This window comes from Epinephelus moara, chromosome 1, assembly GCF_006386435.1.
Source record: "Epinephelus moara isolate mb chromosome 1, YSFRI_EMoa_1.0, whole genome shotgun sequence".
Classification (NCBI taxonomy): Eukaryota; Metazoa; Chordata; class Actinopteri; order Perciformes; family Serranidae; genus Epinephelus; species Epinephelus moara.
Window position 1 is genome coordinate 20200854 of NC_065506.1, and position 16800 is coordinate 20217653.

Genomic DNA, 16800 nt, shown 5'->3' on the forward strand with positions numbered 1-16800 from the left:
CATCTGTTCTCCACTCTGAATTGGTCTTTGTATTTTCTATATTTTTTTCCACCTGTAATAAAGTGCTTTTCTTCCCAGCAGCCCCGCTCCACTCTCCCCTGATAGTTATGTTTAAATGTAGGCCACCCAGCCAATTTTATTATCAACTCTGCCCTCTCTCCTCCTCTTTGACGTCAGCTATAAGCACTGTCCCTCTTTCCTGGCACTGCGTGTTGTTTAATTTATTTATTTTTTGCAGTGGATGATTTTGATTCTGTTGCCCGCGGTGACCTTATCACCCCAGCGACAGCTCCTCCCCTGACGACAGTGCTGAGTTTGATTGACGGATAGCGGTCCCTCCTCCGGTGCTTTTTACTTTTATGCTCCCTCAGACTGAAAGCCTTTTCGCAAGGCTAAAACTGGTAAAACTCCTCTGACGTTGGACGCAGCCGGGGTGTGCTTCAGTTAGCAGCCTGACCCGTCCGCCGATGTGCGCACAGACGGACATATCTGACAGAAATTTGTTAACACGTTCCAAGACAAAAGTCTCATGTACAGGTTTAAAGTCACAACCCTTCGTCTGTACATCTGTCTGTCTGGCTGACAGCTGTCTGTCTGTCTGCCTCTTGGTGCTCTCAGCGTGTCAGCCTGTGCGTCAGTCGTCTTCGAACATGACCGTCCACATTACTACCCGTCTCTGTCCTGCCTGTGCTAAGTAGTTGCATACTCGTATAACTTTTTTCATCTCCCATAGCTGTTTGATAAATCTTCTGCAGACACACAGACTAGCAGATAGTGTATGTTTGAATGTGTGTGTGTTGTGTGCATTACTGCAGTTGTAACACGACATTGTCCCCAGTCCATTTGCCTCACACTGCATTTACTCAACTTTTTGTTTTGTTTTCCTGTCTATGAGCTTTTTTTCTGCATTTTCTATTCATGTTGCTGTCCATACCTGTTGTAAAGAAAATTCTCTATGTTTATTCAAGTTGCATTACATGATTTGCATTATTTTAACGTCTCCTGTTTACATTTTAATAATTTTATAGTGTTTTTTTAACAGATTTTGTATCTTTAAGACGATAGTAAAATATTTTGCTAGGAATTTAAACACTGCAAAGTGATATTAGAGAGGCCATGTCTCAGCTGCTCTTTCTCATCTCATCTTTTTTCCTGCTGCACTGGCTGTATTTTCACCCCTCCTTCTCTCACTTTGTTCCCGCCTACAGAATGAACTTATCGAAGGGGCCATTGGTGAACAGCAGCAGTGACGATAACTCCAAGTCAACCTATAGTAAATGCGGTGCTGGCGCCTGGAGGATGCACCAGAGCTACGATCCACTAGAGGCCAACCACATGAGAGACGCACATGCCCTCTACAACCCCAGGTAAGACAAAACGACGAGCGGACTGAAGACGCACGGAAAGAAAGGGAAAGAGCGACAAGCGTAAAAGGAGAAGAATCTATGAATCAGTTAGGTTCAGTTTTTACACAAAAGCCACACTTGACCTCTATAAACCGCAGATGAAAGAGAAAGAAAAGGCAAGCACTTTGAGACATCAAAAGACAGTTTTTAGTGGCTCATGTGTGTGTGTGTGAGAGAGAGAGAGAGAGAGAGAGGAGAGAGGCATAGCGCTAAGAGAGCTAGCTCCTCTCCACAATTTCTCAAAAAGGGGGTTTTACATTTGTCTCCTCCTAATTTTCATCAATTTATTTTATTTTATTCATTTACGTCAGATATTTATCTATTTTTCCTTATTCCATGACAGCAGGCTGTAGTTTTTATGAGAACAGTATTTGAAATATGCTGCTTTGCTTTTGTGTCACCACATGCAAAAGGCAAAATTACTTTATGTAATAAGCAGATTTATCTCCTTAAAGGTAAAGCCAGGAGCAAAGCAGGTTCAGCAGTCTGTATTTTATTAGATTTTTTAAAAATTAATTTATGTATTCAGTTTTAAAAATCCCCGACCACGAGTTCCAAGAGTGACCGCTAAGTTTCCACATTATTACACACCCTAATCAGTTATTTCTGGTGTGGAGATGGGGTTGTCCATGAAGTGGCCCAGTCTAAAATTTAAGGCTCCCCTCTATGTTTGATTCACTTTTTGAAAAACATTTGATGAGACTAAAAAGATTTCAAAAACACATGGGAAACAAAGTGAGGAGAAAGGGCTTTTTTTTGTTGCCTTATTATAATAGTTTCCTTGTGAGTGTGCGTGTGTGTACGCGAGATACGTTCGCTACCATTTCTTTCTAACATGTTTCCCTGAGTGTCCAAAGGCAAGTATTTTATTTTTAAAATAATGCACTGATACTGCTGCATGTGTTTTTTCTTTACCTGCAGCGCTTTCTTTGTTTTGCCATATTTTACAGTATATATGGAATATCACAAGAAAGTGGGATTCAACTTCTGGCTCAAGGACACTTCAGTAGTGCAAATGCGTCGCAGCACAGAGGCTTTAAATCATATCATTCAGTTGAAGGACAGTCACTGTTACCATTACAGTAATCCCCCATGCCATCTGCATGTGCAATAAAGCATGAAACGCTTTAACCAAAGTGAAATTTTACTTTAAAGCTCTCCAGCGGAAACCAGTTCTGGGTTTGTGTTGACTGAGGCAGGTGAAACTGAGGGCTGCTGTGGTCCATTTTTAGAACATAAACTGTAAATATGCTGCTTGTTTCATGTTAAAACACAGCAAGTGTGTGACGCATGAGACACAGACAGACTTTGTCTCTCTTCGTATTCGTTCTCCCTCTCTGCCACTTCCTCTGTCTGTCTTTTAATCAGTCAGTTTCTCCGGATAAGAGACACAGCCACATGCCCAGATTGCAAAACTGTAATTGTAAGTGTGTTTTGTACATAATGAGCATGATGCCGGCTTATTGCACATTATATGCAAATGAGTATGTGACAGTTGAGCTTACAGCTAATTGTTTGTATTTTATTATATATTTTCTCTCTTGAGAACGTCGTGACCGAGCACTGCCAATGATATGACAATATTAGATGCCATTGGAGCTCAAATAAGCCTTCCAAAAACTTTCTCTATCGATCTGTGCTGATGAGTTTCAAATTATTTGGTGTGTTTAGACAGTCACTCTGTTTGTTTGTGACCAAACAACATTATGCTGCATGATGTCACATGATCACCTTAATGAACATTACTATCATATTGTGTTGTTGTTGTTGTTGTTGTGTTATTGTAGCCCATTAGAACACTATTGATTTGTGCATTGTTAGGCTTTTGCAGAACCCTGTGATTTTACGTGTGTGTGTGTGTGTGTGTGTGTGTGTGTGTGTGTGTGTGTGTGCGCGCACAATAGACTGGGGAGTCTTAGTCCAATAGGATTTCAGGGTTAGTCTGGGTCAAGCCAATTAGAGGTCTGGCAAGCCATTCTCACGCAGTCTCTCAACCAATCACCAAGAGGAGTTTACTAGCACAATGTGAGTGTGTGTGTGTGTATGTTGGCAAACAGTGAAGTCTGGTGATGAGAGGTGTAAAGGTTTGCCAGGGGCTAGGGAGTCACGCCATGGCTTGAAGTCACACAGTTCCATTTGCACACACAAACACACACACACTCCACTCCACATTGGGGAACATGATTTGAGCTGCTGAGTTAAAACAAACTACAGTTGGTATTGTAATAGCGAATTCAACTGCCAAAATTAGACCTGACCTCAGATGTGACACGACATCACTCAATTTAAGAATTTATGTGGTTCAGGTGAAACCCTGAATGGCTCTGTCCCATTCAGGTGACAGAGAAACAGTATGCAGTGTACCAGGAACCTGAAACCAAACCAGCTAAATGGAATTCAGACATCACCGATTTAATTTATTTACACCAGATCTTTTCCTACTGTGACATGACAACATGTCATAATCAATAAAAAAGGGCCCATACTATTAAAAAACTACTAAAAAGGGCATAAAAACAAAATAGATAATCAGGCACTAAATGATAAAGATGAAGGTAAATACCAGTCACCTCATCTCAACTCACCGTCTCACACAAATACGCACACACACGCACACACACACACACACACACACACACACACACACACACACACACACACACACACACACACAGTTTAAGATCACATGAACATCCCTTCCAGGATATCTGATCTCAGACTGTGTTGATTGGATTTGGTCACATAATAAACATAAACACTCTGTCACACACATGCACGCACTCAAAGGAAAAACTCCCAACATCAGTATTAATGTAATCGACAGGAAGGCAATCCAGACGCTCCGAAAAAAATCTAGAAAAACAACCAAGGAATTATTAAAAAAGCTTTTATTGTAGTGGCTAAATCATTAAAAGAGCCAACATGTTTCCACCACTACAGGTCTTCAGGGCTTTCAAAACATACAACACAGGAATGGCCCCACCTGTATAGTGGCAGGAACCAAACAAAGGCCGTCACATGACCTATATAACGACATGACAGGTGAAACAAAGAGACAATAATGAAAAAACAATTAACAGAACCCAGGAAAAAAAAAAAAAAAAATATATATATATATATATATATAGATAGATAGCTATCTTAAAAAGCCTTTTGAATATTTCCTTCCTCGTTTTTCTGTATTTTTTCGGAGTGCCTGGATTGCCTTCCTGTTGATCGTGTTGTTACCCGTTCTCCATGAGCACCTGACACAAGAATTTGATCTACATTTGTATATACAGAGCAACCAGTCGTCTCTCTCTTTTGACAGTATTTATGTACTTACGGACAAAATATTAAGATATTTAAAAATGCAGCTAAGCTAATATTTTTTAATAACCATATTTTAATTTTAAATTTTTACCATTGAAAATGGCATTGTCTTGTAACATCCAACAAAAAGTTGAATTGTTTTACATAAGAAATAATATAAAAAGCTTTTTTTCTGGAGCTTTTGCTCAAATTAAAACTTTTTTTTTTTTTTTTTTTTTTTTCCCAGTTCTGAAGAAATTCCTAATTTGTTTTTGGAGATCTGCAGTTTTCATTGGACAGCAACAATATTATTCCTCTTTTTATTTAGGCCATCAAACCATGGGAATGTGATTAATGTCGGGCAGCCAGGGTGCGCTTGAAACACACACACACACACACACACACACACACTCACACATTGCTGTAAACTGAGCCCAATGTAATCATAATGATAAAGCAGATTGCCTTAACACACAGATGGGCCTCCCAACAGCTCTGTGTGTGTGTGTGTGTGTGTGTGTGTAAGTGTGGACAACGCTGATTGGATTGCAGATTTATAGAAGAGGATTACTGCTGGAGCAGGGAGAGAGAGCGAAAGAGAAAAAGAGAGAGAGAGAGAGAGAGGGTTTCAGACACTCACCTCTCATTAACTTCCACCCCCTTCGCCTTAACTCGCCTTATTCTCAGTCATGGATAAACACACACACACACACACACTCAAACATGTACAGTGGAGATGCTGTGTCGATACACCTCCTTATTTTCCATGCAATGTCAAGTTGATGCTTATAATTCAGTTTTGCCATTAAATGCTGACGGGGTATTTAAATTCATGTAATTTGCGATTGTGACTTTTTAGGAAAGAAGAAATTAAAACCAGTGAACAGTTCATGTCAGTGGGTTAAACTATAATAAACCAAATTCTTTTAACAATTCACTCAATGGCAAGATGAGATACATTTGGTATATCATTGTCACAAGTTCATGCACTGGTGCCATTTTTTTTAACTGTGTGCAAAGAGAGGAAAATAAAGAGGAAAATGTAATGTCCAAATACACTTTATTGAATTAAGACAGGCTGATGTCGACGCTGTTGACAATGGAAAGAAAGACAGACAGTCAAAACCAGAATGTAAAATAGACAGGAAGAAGCAGGTAGGCGAGAAAGAGACAGAGACAGACAGAGAGGGAGAGACAGTGGGCACTCCAGCAAACCTGATTATGACTGGATGTGAATTAGATTCCCTAACAGATGGTCCAGGAGCGAGGCTGTAAGGTGCATCAGCCAGCAGTGAGGGGAGGGAGAGGGGGAGGAAGGAGGGCAGGAGGAAGGAGAGGGAAGATCAGGCGACGAGGCAGAGGGGACGAGTGTCAACAGCAGCTGGTGACAATACAGATCAATTCAGCTTGTTTTTTAATACATTTGTGTAACGTGGGAGGAAATTTAGTATTTCAAGACATCATTCACGACATTCACTTTGTTCTTTTGACCCACAGTACCTGACTGACACATGATGTCATCGTACAGTAAAGTAATGAGCTGCACTTTTATCAGTAATTCCCAAATGTTAAGTTTTTTCTTTGTGTTTTTAAATGTGTTATATACAGAGTATTGTAGCCTGAATTGAAAAGTAAGCTGTGAACTCAGCCCTCTTAGGATGGATTTCCTCCATTTTTACAGATGCCGTGCATTATTGTACATACTCGGGCTCTGCTTCTCCCCCTCTCCTCCTGTGATGGATAGGTGTAAATCATCACAATCCTGTAGTGACAGCCCAATTTCCCCAAATCTGATCTGCTTAAAGAATGCAGCTTTGACGCTCTGCTCGCTTATGTCTCCTCTCCTCTCCTCTGCTACATTTCTTTCTCTCCTTTATTCCACTTTTCCCCTCATTTTCTCAGATCCAACATTACTTCACCCTCTCTCTCTATCTCTCCCTTTCTGTCTCTCCTCTCTTTTGCAGTATTGCGCTCTCTGTTTCCATTCCTTCCTTGTCTGTTTCCCTCTTCCTCCCCTCCCCTCGCTCTCTGCCTCCGTCCCGTGTCACATTTGAAAGCCCTGTCATATTTACTAGAGTGGAAATCCTCTTTCACCATCTGCTTAATAAAATGTGTTTTTAATCCGTTGGGGGGTTATTTTGTTTTTTTAAACACTTTTTTTTTTTATTATACTTCTGCGCAATTTCATTTGATGCAGCACCTTGCCCAGGTCTCTATCAGTCTGAGTGTGAGAGAGAGGAGCATAGGAGAGCTCTCACTGTACACGTATGGATGAATGTGTGCGTTTCGGTGTGTGTGTGAATGCATGTGTGTCAGCCACAATGGCACACAAAAGTGTCAGTAAGTGTTTGGAAGGGCTGTTGCACCCCTAATGCTTAGCGATAACACTGCTAATCCACACACACACACACACACACACACACACGTAGAAAGAGAGACGAACACTAACCTTGATCAATGACCTTTCTTTTATAAAGGAAGCAGCCTACACAGTGTATATCCCTTATACCCCTGCACACACGCTACCTGCCAACGTCATGTGAATACACAGCGGGAATGTGTTCAGTCACATCAAATTTATCGTTCATAACAAATTAAATATTTATGATTAATTTGTTCGTCATGTTTTCATAAAAAGGAGGATTGGTAATTTCACATTTGCCACATGCTTCTATAAAAGGTTTACCTAACAAGAGGATGCATTCAATAATTTCATTGATTTCCACTCTTCAGCCTTTTACAGTAAAAGGCTCGAGGTCACGACAAGTACATGGTGTGCAATTTAGTCTGCCAAGTCCCAAAATAGAGCCGAATTAGACCTCTAATTTGCGGTAATTTATTTATTTGATTATTCAGTGGATAAATACCTGAGCACAGCCAACAGACTGACTGTACTTGTGATGTGCAGGGTGCCGGACGGTGCTGTTTTAGAGGTTTGAAGCACTGTTCTTACAGTAGACACCCACCCTTACAAACACAATGACACACGGCAGATAAAGGAGACAGAAAGAGAGAGGGGGCAAAGAGAGAGGGAGACAAAGAGAGAGGTAAGGAGAGAGAGAGACATGGTGACAAAGATAGTGCCTGGCAGCAACACACTTATCAGCTACTGCTCCGCAAGAAAATGACCTAAATCATCAAGATTCCCATCTGACACACACACTCACACACCTACACGCACACACACACAGGGTTAGCAGTGCACTGCCTTCACGTTTTTTCCCTGAACAAGCTCAACCTCTTCATATCTTTCCACTTAAATAACTACACAAACGCAGTCAGACTCTCAAATCTAAATCATCCTTTATACAGACCAGGGGAGACTTTGAGAGGAATTCCCTTAAAAATTTGGGATATAATCACCTTTTATGAGAAGAAAAAAGACTGACGGGAAAAAAGGAACGAGAAGAAGATGAAACAGTTTTAGCAGCAGCACTGTGTGATGATTGAAGACATATGAAATGTATTGATGTCACCAGACTCAACATGATATTCCTGAATACTTTGCAGTCTGCAGTTTGGAAAGCACATAATTCTTAATCAATCGTGTTTGGCCGAGCCTGCCCTGTGTGTGCCATCTCCCACTGTTTATCCATTCACATCTAGAGAGTGTGTGGTTGTGTTCCTGTGTGTGTGCGTGTGTGTGTGTGTGTGTGTGTGTGTGTGTGTGTGTTAACTTTAGAAACCCCAGGATGCATCATAACAGCTTTAGCCCCACTGGTGTGTCTCTGTTAGTCCTACCCAATTCATTTCACACCTGTGTATGTGTTTGCGGATAGTTGTGCACAGCGAAGGTGTGCGCAGGTCTGTTTGTTACATTCAAATTCATACCTAGAAGGAGTCGTAGTGTCTAAACACACACACAGACACACACACTCAGGAATATAGACACACACGCTCACGTTTCCTCTCCTCTGCCGGTCTTTACAGCCCGACAGCCCATTGGGCAGAATGTGTTTTAGCCATTATCACATTGATTGTATGTAATCAGGGGTTTATTCTGCAGCCAATGAAGTGAATTACAGGTTTCCTGCCCGACTAACACTGTAACAATTGATCTGCTCCCTGGTGTGTGTGTGTGCGTGTGTGTGTGTATTTGTGCGGGGTGTAAGGTGTGTGTGTGACAGGGTGCGGATGCACGAGAAAAGAGGGAGAAGCAATGATAGAGTGTGTTTGTGTGTGTGAGAAGTAGAAACGGCGAGAGAGAAAGAGAGACTGAGACCCAAAGAGAGCAGGAAAGAGGGCGAGAGGGAGCTCAGTAGGAGGGAGAGTGGTTTAGATTGACTGTCGCTGCGTGAGTTTTTATTTTTTATTTTATTCATTTTTGTCCCTGAAAACAACTATAATCATCGACACACTGTGAGTTTATGGAGCTCAACTCGAACACACACACTTCCACAAACACATGGCAGCACACAGATTGTTTTCCCTGTGTTTCTCAGGCTTTAGCTGCGCAAACACCTTACAGAGTGCACATTTAAAAACACAGATTCAATTACTACTTACTCAGGAAATGGCACACATAATGACACACATGAAAAAGATTTTTTTAACGTGCATTTTTACACGTTTGTTTGAGTTTTTCTCTGCTCTGATCCAACACTTCAGCCCCCAGGAAACAGTATATGTGTCCCCACTGTTATTCTTAAACAAAACCAGCTTTAAATTACTCATTTTGAACCTACGTGTGTAACGTGTTAGTGTTTTCGTGCGTGTGTGCACACTCACCAGTGCATGTATCGAACTAACAAGCTGACAAGCAGTTCAACAACCCTCCACAGATAGCAGCATGTTGAAAGCGGAGTAGAATAGAGAGAGAACTAGAGCAAAGAAAGAAAAATAAACACACGAGTGTGAGGGCCTGAAAAAGCAATTCAGTCTATTGATGAAATCGTTCTATTCATTTGACTATGGAAATGTAAATGCATTTTTTGCCTCCTGTTCCCCCTCTTACCCCATTCTGTAATTCAATGTATTTTCCTTTCTGTCTTCCATCCTTCCTTTACTTTCCCTCCCTCCCTCCCCAAAGCACTGCCGGTATCATCTAGATAGAATTGTGTAAGGTTTTCACTCTCTCTCTTTCTCCTTTTTTTTTTTTCTTTTTTCTTTTTGCTTATTGGACTGTGTGTTCTTATCAGCATCGAGAGCACAATGCTCGGTGTGATAGAAAGGTATTAGCCAACCCGTGGTAGCTACATTGTCAGCATTTCTCTCTTCTCTGTCTCTATTGCTACCACTTCTCTTTCCTCTCTGTTTTTCCTCTCACCTCGTATTCTTCTCTACTCATTTTTATCGCTTTTCTCCATGGGAATTTTTGGTTTTAAAATATTGTCGGGGCAGTGAGATGCTTCATTCCTCCACACCTACATTCACTTGAGTTTGTCAGGGTGTAGTCAGATGCATTTTGTTTGCTCTTAATATGCATTCACATATATTTTAAAAGCAGTTTTTATTATATGGATAACATTTAAAGGTCCCATATTGTAAAAATATCAGATATCCATGTCTTTATTTTTTTTACTCTGAAGTAGGTTAAGGTCTTTTATATAAATACTGTGAAAGTATCACAACAAGAAATAGAGTCCGTTTTCACAAACTGCCTTTAAAGGAATCGTCCGTGAAGTTGTGATGTCACAACTATGCTATATAAAGTTAAAAACTGCTGCTACAGCGACGTTACAGTCATTCCCCGGCTGCAATGATGGTGCAGAGATGACGACAGTGCAGACGTGGAAGACCTGGAAACACTGACCAATCAGAGTAGACTGGGATTTTTCCGGATGGGGCCTTAAACGGAGTGTTTCAGACAGAGGGTAAATACAGGTTATCTTGTAGATAAATGTAGATTTTCAGTCATCTTATGATTGTTCGACCATTATTTTTTATTTTTTTATGATAAAATTCTATTCGTACAATCAAACAGTTACTAAGAAACCAAGTGTTATCTAAACCTCTGATTTGGTAGTGAAAGGTGAATATTAAAATGACACCCAGACTGTCCGTTGTAAACCTGTTCAACACGGAGCTACTTACACTGCTTCTCTTCTTTAACCCGGGGCGGGACAAAAACAGTTTGGAGTTGTTTGAGGATCAGTTTGTGTTTACGGCTTCCATCTAGTAAGGCAGTCGTACAAAGATTGTATATAATAAAAGGGTGCAAGCGCACACAGAAAGTAAAGGAGCACAGAGACACAGAGTGAGGCAGAGAGTAGTTGCTCTAATACGATGATTGTATGTTTGTCCCTGCCAGTTGTCAGGGTGCCGCATCAGCCCACTGCTCTAATGACAGCTTGTCATACCAAAGTGGCCCACCTTCCTTCAAAACACACAGAAAAAAAAAGATTCTTCTTCCTCTTTTCTTTTTCTTTCCTTTCTTTTTTAGACATCGTTCTGTTCTTTCTGTTGCTCTCTCACCATGCGTCCACATATTTATCTCTCTGTCATGAGTCACTGTGACTTCAGGAAGTGAGAAAAGAAAAAAAAGAAATAGAAAAGAAGAGAAAGCGAAAATGACAGGGATCGAGCTGGAAATGGAGACAAGGGAAGGTGGTAATCTTTCTGGTGTGTGTGTGTGTGTTCTGTGACAGGTAAATAGGCCTGCTGAATATTTGATGTCTGCAGGAACTAAACAGCCACTTTTGTCCCCTTGCTCTGGCTGTTTGTGAAACAGTCTCATATCTAGTTGGTGTCACAAACACTGTATGTGTGGTCAATTCTATCAAGGGCACTAATCCTAAAATATAAACCTTGGGGAATTAACTATCAGTCCTCACTGGAATAGGCTCATGGTGGTCTGCTATAAAGTTGTGTACTTCAAAAAGTAAAACAAAACAACTTTACTACAGAAAAATTACATGTGATGAAAGTGTCCACCAGTTTGCCTTCTTTTTGTAAGACATCGTACACGTGAAACTAAAATTACTTACATTATTAAAACAACTTTTTTAAGTCAGAATGTTTCGGTCTAAAGAAAATAAAAATTCAAAACCCATCTTCTCTACCAAAATTAAGCAAACATCTAAAACTAAAATCTGATATCTGCTCTTATTTGTGTTTGACTGCCATCATCTCATAACACCCTGTTCACGTCTTTGAGCCCCATGTGGATAAAGAAAAAGAAACACATTCAAGCCTTTCCCTCGTTATATAAACCTCTTTAAACACCTAAAAACATAAAGAATTGGTAAAAAAAAAAAAGAGACCCAACCCCTTCCCTCTCTTTCCACACTCATCTGAAGAGCAGACAGGCACAATAAGACTGCTCTTTCAGCACTGAGCCGTCGTTACATAGCGCCATAATTATACTGATAACATACATACATAAATGCATTCAACCTCTTGCTCGGTGCAGCGCACTGGCTGTGATTTCTTAATCTTCTTTCCTCTTCTCCTCTCCTCTGCACGCATGTCTTCTTTTTTATTCTTTTTATTCCTCCCCCTTCGACTGCCATTATTTTTCATTTATAAGCAGAGAGAGAGAGAGAGCGAGCGAGAGAGAGAGAGAGCACATAGAAAAGATGTGAGCAGGAGAAAAAGATATTAGAGGAAGAAAGACGGAGGAATGTAAAGGGAGAAGGAAAGAGAGATAGATGAGAATTTGAGAGAGAGAGAAAGAGGTAAAAGCGCCTGAGATCTTTTGGCACTTAAACTCTTTCACTTAATGGTACTCAGAGGGATTGACGGTCGAAGGGAGGGGGCACAAAAGAGCATAAAGAGTGAAAAAGGAGAGATTAAATCATCACCATCACATCATCTACTTAAATGGCTCTACTCTCTTTTTCTGTCACCACTGTATTTCTCTCCCTCCGCTGGAACATAGGCAACCCTGTGCGATCTCTCCTCATCCCATCACTCTTCCCCACATTTACATTTATTTCTTATTGCTTATTCTAGCACCTTATATGTGTTTCTGTCTCTACTCCTGTATCCCTTCATCGACTCTCCATCCCTCTTTTTTTTTTACCTCCGTCTTCTTTCTTGACTTGTGTCCAAACCTTTTTCGACGTTGCGCCCTCTTTCCAAACTGAAGGCCAACCTTAGTATCAGATAAACAGATTTATAAGCATTGGTGAACACTACAAAGCCACGATTAATGGAGGAATTAGGGGAACTTATAGGGAAGGGAAGGGAGAAGTAGTGGTGAGAATAAAATATCTGATGAAGTACTTTATATTATTAATGTCACTTTATTAAAGGGAAAATTGACTCAAAAAAGCACTGAATTTCTTGGAAAGGGGTCTTTGCCTCAAAGTACCTGTGAAGGTTTAGCTCAAAAAAGACGATAGCTTTGCGTCATTTTCCTACTCATCAAACAAATTAAAGGGGACCTATTGTGCATTTCCTTATTGTCTATCATATTTCTAATGTTATAGTGGTCAATATTCATGATAAACATGGCCAAAGTTGCAAATAATGAGGTAAACGAATGTGAAAGTTATCCCTGGGAGCAAAAGCCTTAGGTTTCGGACAGTTCGGAATACTCTGTTTCCAGTGTGTTGTTGGTGAAGATTCTCAGTCATCCAGGTCATGATAATCATAAGTGCTGTATCGTAGTCAACTGGACTTGCTAGAGTTTCTTGAAGATGTTTCATTTCTCATCCAAGAGGCTCGGAACTAAAGAAGCGTCTTGGTTGAGAGGTGAAACATCTTTAAGAAACTCAAGCAAGTCCAGTTGCCTACGATATAGCACTTATGATTTCCAACGTGTTTTTCTACTTTCGCGACCAGCTGTGGTCAGCTCATGACAGATTTCTTTATATGGTCATCTGTTCCGAGTAGCTATATGCTAGCATCAGGGAAACATAATCTGGGTTGACATTGTTAATTTCTCCCCAGTTCTGTATCATATTCTTGCTGTCTTATGTCCTGCTGTGAAGATGTTTGGCTTAGAAGCTGTTGCTGATGATTTTTCTCTATAGAAAATGCTGCTATACTCTGCTACAGTCTTTTTCCCTGGCTGCAGTGACGGTGCAAAGGCAGAAGACCCTGACATGCTGACTAGTCAGAGCAGACTAGTTTTAGTGCCTGTCTCTTTAGGCCCCCTGCCGAAAAGCCCAGAGTCTCAGACAGAGGTTGAATACAGGTGCTCCAGAACAGACAGTATTAGGAAAGCAAAAATGTGTTTTAAAAATTAAAGCATTAGGTTATGTTCTTTTAGAAACCGAAAATACAAGTATGAACCTGAAAGTGAGCAGAATAGGTGCGCTTTAAAAACCAAACTGTTCCGAAACAGGTGTCTGTCATTTGGTTATCCTCACTCACTGCAGCCAATTCCTCTTTCTCTCTTTTTCCATTCTGTCCATCTGTCTGCTTTGGCTGTTTGTCTGTCTGCCTACCTGTTTTCCTGTCTATATCCACTCCCCATTCCCCCACCCTTTCCTCTCTCCCGCCTGGCTCTTCATTCCCCGTCAAGGCGCTGTCTGTGTTTTATGGGTCCCTGTAGAACAGGGATCTTTTACAGGCCGACTGGACTTTAGAAGCCCCTCGTTTAGCAGCATCCTGCCTTAATTAAAAACCCCTTTTGTGCTTTCTGCCTTTAACAATGAAAAGGGAGAGAAGGGAGGGAGGGCAGGGTTAGAGGAATAGAGAGTGGTAATGCAAAGAGAAAGAGAGAATGGGCAGGGACAGAGGAAGAGAGGGAGAGAGAGATGGCAGTGAATAGGAAGTGATAGGGAGACAGGCAGATAGATAGTAAGGTAGACAAAGGGAGGGATGGAGAGATATGGACAGAGAGAAGATAGCTGTTAATTACAGCTGCCATTAACAAGACACCAGTCAGCCTCCTTAGGGAGTGGAAGAAGGAAACGCAGGAGAGGAGAGAGGGAGACAGGAAGGGAAGCAGAGTGGAGGAAAGGAAGGGAAGCAGAGAAGAGCAGGAGATGAGGAGAGGACTACAGTAATACTTCAGCACTGATAAGAAGAGACTTTTAGTTTTTTTTAAACACAGTTTTGTATTGCATGGCTTCCCCTAACTTCTTAAACTGTATCCGTCAGTGTGTGCTCAAATATGACCATGAATGAGTCTGTGTGTGTGTGTGTGTGTGTGTGTGGGGGTGTGTGTGTGGGGGTGTGGGTGTGTGTGAGAGGTGTGTATGTGAGTATCATGTATGTGTGAGGCTGTCTTTGGGATGATTGAGCAGCAGAGAGGCTGCTTACTGATTACCTTCATGTAGAACAAGCTGCTATTGACTGGAAAGTGACGGATGACCGTCGGCCCCGAGAATGTGTGTGTGTGTTTGTGCGACTGTGTGGAACTATAGATGCATTTCTGCTTCTCTTATTTTGCTCATGGTTCCCCTAATGAACCAAAATCTATTTAGTTTTGTGTTTAAGTCTCTTACTGTCTTCTGTCACCTCGTCCCTTCTTTCTCCCTCTGCTCAGCTCTGTCCGTCATTTCTCTTAAGAAAAGAATAACAAATGTGATGGATGGATTGTGTGTGTACATGTATGTGTGTCATTTATAGAACTTGCCCGGCTCAGTGAAAAAATACAAATCCATCATTGAAAGTGACAGTGAGGAAATACAACAACATTAGAACAAATGATTGCTATAATTGGACTTTGAAACATTGCCTTAACTGTGTCTATTTTTCTTCTCTTCTTGCTCTGCCTTTCTGGGTTTTCTTTCTTTTCTCTACAAGTATCCATCATTTTACCGACATTTTACACATGACATTTTCTTGTAATACTTTCCTCTTCTTCTTCTATTTGTTCCTGTCTCACTCCCTCAGGCTTCTCTGCAGAATGTCCAGTAAGGAGCGCCACCTTGAGTCCAACTGTCCGTCCTCTTATATAAAGACTGAGCCGTCTAGTCCTGCCTCCCTGACTGACAGCCTAAACCATCACTCCCCTGGTGGCTCCAGTGACGCCTCAGGCTCCTATTCGTCCACAATGAACGGCCACCCCAACGGCTTAGACTCCCCGAGCCTTTACGGCTCCAACGCAGGGCCCCTGGGTCCCGCTGGTGGCCCCGGATCAAAGCGTTACGAGGACTGTTCGTCAACTATTGGGGAAGATTCGCAGATTAAGTGCGAGTACATGTTGAATTCGATGCCCAAGAGGCTGTGTCTGGTGTGCGGGGACATTGCGTCAGGGTACCACTATGGAGTGGCATCCTGTGAGGCCTGCAAGGCCTTCTTCAAACGCACCATCCAAGGTTGGCTTCTACTTTGACTTTCTATCTATACCTATCTCCCTATGTGTGTACCTTTCTGCCTCTGTGTGAATCTAGATTAATATTTGTTTAAAGTTGCAGACATTACTATAAGGTGTGATTGATTTTGTGTTAAAGTCTCTTGATGTCAGCCCTAAAAGACTGTCAAGAAGATTTTTTGTAGTTATTTTATTTGATTTCTTCCAAATATGCATTATGAAGCTACATGAAAGGCCATAAACCACTCACAACAAAAGAACACATTATAGGCTCAGCTGCAGGGGACAAAAGGTCAGAAGTTAATGGTGAAGAGTGTTTTTCATACTGAACTAAATATGCTCCTTAAAAAGGCATGACCTTTCTGCAGATATAGCACACATAGTACCTTAAACATAAACTGTATTTTCTTCAGATAAAAGATGCACATGAAATGCACTCAGTCTCACATGCCCATACACCTGAGCCATTATACTAGAACCAGGACATATGATAAAAGCCCCAGGCCAGATGTGAACCCAGATTTTTATGTGGTACATGTCCCTGCTAAGTGAGCCACCAGGCCACCCACCACAGTCTATATTTCTCTCTCCTTCACCAGTTCTCTTTCTGTCATGCACGCACATACACACACTCACATATAAGCATCCAATCAGCTTCATGTATACAGACCAACTCCTGGACACGCCCTCCTTTCACCCTCAACCTTGACCTCTTCTTCATCAGTAGCAAAGAGTAATTTCGAGGTAATGTTTGTATTTCCAGATCAGGCTGCTTATGCTTGACAGGAAGCGTGTTAGCTATAAGCCTGTTGTCTAGAAGATAGCGTAGTGTCAGAAGAAGGTCAGGGGTTATGTCTGGGGGTCAGGAGTTCAGGTTAGGGGTTAGAGGAGAGAAGGGGTAGAACAGTAATCCACAGGATGAGAAGAGTACCAGGAATTAGGCTCAGTAAT

At 41.3% G+C, this 16800-nt stretch overlaps 1 protein-coding gene across 5 annotated transcripts in view; it reads left to right on the top strand.

The window, feature by feature from the left end:
• esrrga (estrogen-related receptor gamma a) overlaps positions 1 to 16800 on the top strand; it is an 86993-nt gene that overhangs the window by 9945 nt on the left and 60248 nt on the right. For all 5 annotated transcript variants that reach the window (XM_050050731.1, XM_050050699.1, XM_050050716.1 and 2 more), the window contains exons 2-3: positions 1209 to 1367; positions 15429 to 15853. In XM_050050731.1, the coding sequence (XP_049906688.1) occupies positions 1210 to 1367; positions 15429 to 15853 (583 nt within the window). In that variant the 5' untranslated portion in view covers position 1209. The remainder of the gene's footprint in view (positions 1 to 1208; positions 1368 to 15428; positions 15854 to 16800) is intronic.